Below are 4,484 nucleotides of genomic sequence, written 5' to 3'. Positions count from 1 at the left end.
CTTTCCCTGTTGGTCACTTCCTCACTATGCTCTAGTACAATGTCCTCCTTTCAAAATTTTGGCCTTCAGTCCTCCTTGTCTCTGGGTTTTCATGCGTGCTGTTCCTTCAATCTGGACTGATCCCATCCCACCCTCTCCTGGTTAATTCTTACTCTTCCTTTAAAGGCTCAATTCAAATGTTACTTTTTGCTCAAAGACCAAACTAAGTTACTTTGTTTCAAGGCACTCTGTACTTCTTCACAGAACTTAAAACAACTGTAATTAAATAATGAAGTTAACAGGTGTTTAATGTTTCCTCTGTTAGAATGCTCCATGAGGGCAGGATCCTGTTCACCACTGTATCCCCACCCCAGCACCTAGGACAGTGCCTGACACTGGGTAGGTACTCAATAAAAATCTGTTGGTGAGTAAACAAAGGGACATCTTGTCCAAGTGCCTCATTTAGCTGATTAGGAAGCTGTAGTCAGGATATGTTAAAGTGACTTGCATAAGGCTGGGACACCAAGAGTTCTTTTTTTTTTTTTTAAACAATAATGAACATTTATTTAGTGCTTATTACATGTCAAGCATAGATTTAGGCTCATTACTTTTTTTTTTAACATCTTTATTGGAGTATAATTGCTTTACAATGGTGTGTTAGTTTCTGCTTTATAACAAAGTGAATCAGTTATACATATACATATGTTCCCATATCTCTTCCCTCTTGCGTCTCCCTCCCTCCCACCCTCCCTATCTCACCCCTCTAGGTGGTCACAAAGCACCAAGCTGATCTCCCTGTGCTATGCGGCTGCTTCCCACTTGCTATCTATTTTACCTTTGGTAGTGTATATATGTCCATGCCACTCTCTTTGTCACAGCTTACCCTTCCCCCTCCCCATATCCTCAAGTCCATTCTCTAGAAGGTCTGTGTCTTTACTCCCGTCTTGCCCCTAGGTTCTTCAAGACATTTTTTTTTCTTAAATTCCATATATATGTGTTAGCATACGGTATTTGTCTTTCTCTTTCTGACTTACTTCACTCTGTATGACAGACTCTAGGTCTATCCACCTCATTACAAATAGCTCAATTTCGTTTCTTTTTATGGCTGAGTAATATTCCATTGTATATATGTGCCACATCTTCTTTATCCATTCATCCGACGATGGGCACTTAGGTTGTTTCCATCTCCGGGCTATTGTAAATAGAGCTGCAATGAACATTTTGGTACATGACTCTTTCTGAATTCTGGTTTCCTCAGGGTATATACCTAGTAGTGGGATTGCTGGGTCATATGGTAGTTCTATTTGTAGTTTTTTAAGGAACCTCCATACTGTTCTCCATAGTGGCTGAACCAATTCACATTCCCACCAGCAGTGCAAGAGGGTTCCCTTTTCTCCACACCCTCTCCAGCATTTATTGTTTCTAGATTTTTTGATGATGGCCATTCTGACTGGTGTGAGATGATATCTCATTGTAGTTTTGATTTGCATTTCTCTAATGATTAATGATGTTGAGCATTCTTTCATGTGTTTGTTGGCAATCTGTATATCTTCTTTGGAGAAATGTCTATTTAGGTCTTCTGCCCATTTTTTGATTGGGTTGTTTTTTTTTTTTGATATTGAGCTGCATAAGCTGCTTGTAAATTTTGGAGATTAATCCTTTGTCAGTTGCTTCATTTGCAAATATTTTCTCCCATTCTGAGGGTTGTCTTTTTGTCTTGTTTATGGTTTCCTTTGCTCTTATTCTCAGGTCAATGTTCTTTTCACTACACTTAACTCTGAGGTCCCTTTCAGCTCTAATATTCTGTTATTTCAGAAAATTCAATAAAGTATGTGAAAATATTTTACAGAGAGAAGATTCTTTTTTTTTACTTTGGACAATACACTTGCTCTTACTTTATTTTTCACTCCCCTACAGGGCACCTTTAGAGGACTTTTGTTACCCTGCTTCTCTGCTTCCTTCGTCCATTTAATTCAACATATATTTACCAAACAATCTAGTAGATGAGGCAGATCTGTAGGCAATAATTATAATCAATAAGTGCAATGGCAGGGTGAATGAGGTACAGAAGAAGTACAGTTTAGGCAATAATTAACTGTTGTCCAAGAAGCAGTAAAGAAAGGAAACAAAGAAATGACCCTCAAAACAGGTTTTGAAGGATGAACACGAGTTTGCCAGATGCAAGCAACATTCCAGACAAAGGGAACAGCAACACAGAGGCATTGTATCCATTCAACATATATTTAGTCAGTGCCTACAAGGTGCTGGTAAAGTGCACAGCTCAGTGAATTCCACAAATAGTTTTGCTGGTATCGCTACAGAGATGGAGCAGGAAATGTAGTGGAAAGCAAGGATCAGATCGGAGTACCTTGTCCGTCACGCTACAAGACATAAATTTGATCTACAGGCATGGAAAACCACCCAAGACTTCGGAGCAAGGAAGGAACCTTCGGAGCAAGGTTCCAAGAAGCAACCTCAGATTTACATTTGTTTGAGTTTGGATCACTCCCCCAGACCCCAGAAGACGACAGAAAAACTGCCTCGAAGATCTGCACAGGGTAAACACAACAAACCAAATGCTGTCACGACCACGATCTTATTAGATCTTCACTACAACTCCCTAAGTTGGCAGGGCAATACTCACAGCCAAAGAGTTGAAGAAGAGCCTAGACTAAGACAGGTACGTGACAACCGAACGGCGCCCCAACACCTGGCGCGGGGCCCCGGGGCTCCCGGACACCGCCCCGGGCCTCCCTACTCTCAGGCAGGCACGCGCTCACCTCCTCAAGTTTTCGATCTCGGCTGGGATGTTCTGAAGCTGGTTGCCACCAAGGCTGAGGGTCTGCAGCGCGCGCAGGTCCAGCAGCGAGGCTGGAACCTCTTGGAAGCAGTTCCCGCTAAGGTTGAGCACGTGGAGGCTGCGGCAGAGCGGCGACTGGGCCAGGCCCTTGGGCAGCGAGCCGGGCCCGCCGAGCCGGTTGTTCTTGGCCAGCAGCGTGCGCAGGCCGCGCAGCGCCAGCAGTTCCGGCCCCAACGCGGTCAACGCGTTGCCGCTCACGTCCAACAGCTGGAGGTGCTCAAAGCCGCTGCCCAGCGCCCGCGGCAGCGACACCAGACGGTTGTGCGGCAGCAGCAGCCGCAGCAGCGCCTCCCGCGCGCCGCGCCGCTCCTCGCCCCGCGCCTCCAGCTCCGACTCCAGGGTCTCGGGGGACATGCTGAGACGGGACAAGTTCAGTTCGGCCTCCCCGGCCGTGGCCACCACCGCTCCGGCCTCCTCCATCCCGGCCGCCGCAGACCGCCGCGCGCGACCCACAGGCCGGGAGCTCGGCGGCGCCCCGGAAGCTGAACCAAGCGCTGAGTCGGAAGTGGCGCGGGTGGGCGGGCGGACGCGCGCACGCTAAGCCCGCGCTCCCCCGCCGAGTCACGCGACCCGAGGCGGCGGGGTGCGCGCGCCGCTCGGGGGCCGGGCTGCGCCGCTCGGGGGCCGGGCTCCACCTCACGCGGCCCGCGGCGCTGACCTGGCTTGCCGGCGGGGGCGGAGACCAGGCGGCCCCCAGTTACCCTCTGAACGCGGCCGGGTTTGGGCAGCCGCGGCTTATGGTCCCTGGAGTCTCGTGACCTGTCCCCGGAGTCCAGGACCGCCTCAGTAAACAGCCCGAGGACAGTTTTGCTATTTGGCTTTGAGGATTCGCGCGTCACGGTGGCCCGCCCTCTTGGTTTCCAGTTTAGGAGTGGGGCCCCTGGTCTGAGGGATTAAGCAAGAACACAGGAATTTAGTGGTGATTCAGCTCCATGACAGCAAGCCCCAGGAATTTCAAGTCCCGGGATTAACCAAGCCGACTATGAAGCGCGAAGGCAGCTGGACTAGAAATCAGAACTCTTGGATCTTACCTCGGGTTCAGCTGTTAAATAGCCTTGTTTCCTCGGATATGGGATTTGATTTCAGTTTCTCCATCCATAAAATATGGATAATCGTTGCCCTGCTTGCCCTACAGCATTTTTTTTTAAAAAAGCGTTTTAAAAGGTGTCAAATAAGGACGTTTCGCCATTTTAGCTGTAGAAGCACTTCTGTGGTTTTTTGGTTTAAGTTTTAGTGGCTAGAAATGAATTTGGGAGCCATGGAGAAGTTTTCGTTAATTTGAGATAGCTCAGATTAATTGATCAGTTTAAGAAGGCAGAAAGCATTGAGATTTTAGTTCAGGTTAAAACTACAATGTAACTGGGAAAATCCACACTCTGGCTTTAACTCAATACTTCTAATTAACATATTTTCTGCCTTGCCCTAAATTCAGTCTTTTCTGAAATTACTTTTTATAATTTTGAAAAGTCATTAATAGAAATGAAAATATTCAGCGTATTTTTTACAAAGTCATGCACAAAAACGTTAAAAGATGGTGTATAACCGATGCCATTAAATTGCTTTTTTCCTAAAAAGGAGGATAAAGTAACTTTTTTCTTTCCAGTTAGTGTGAGAAACTTTATGCTTCTTACCGCCCCCCCACCCC

General features: G+C 47.0%; 1 protein-coding gene across 1 annotated transcript in view; it reads right to left on the bottom strand.

The window, feature by feature from the left end:
- LRRC58 (leucine rich repeat containing 58) overlaps positions 1 to 3,325 on the bottom strand; it is a 14,452-nt gene extending 11,127 nt beyond the window's left edge. The window contains exon 1 of the mRNA XM_007450513.1: positions 2,760 to 3,325. Coding sequence (XP_007450575.1) covers positions 2,760 to 3,259 — 500 coding nt within the window. The 5' untranslated portion in view covers positions 3,260 to 3,325. The remainder of the gene's footprint in view (positions 1 to 2,759) is intronic.
- Positions 3,326 to 4,484: the final 1,159 nt, after the last annotated feature.

Source organism: Lipotes vexillifer, unplaced genomic scaffold, assembly GCF_000442215.2.
Source record: "Lipotes vexillifer unplaced genomic scaffold, Lipotes_vexillifer_v1.1 scaffold1106, whole genome shotgun sequence".
Lineage (NCBI taxonomy): Eukaryota > Metazoa > Chordata > Mammalia > Artiodactyla > Lipotidae > Lipotes > Lipotes vexillifer.
This window is presented reverse-complemented; position numbering and strand designations above follow the sequence as displayed.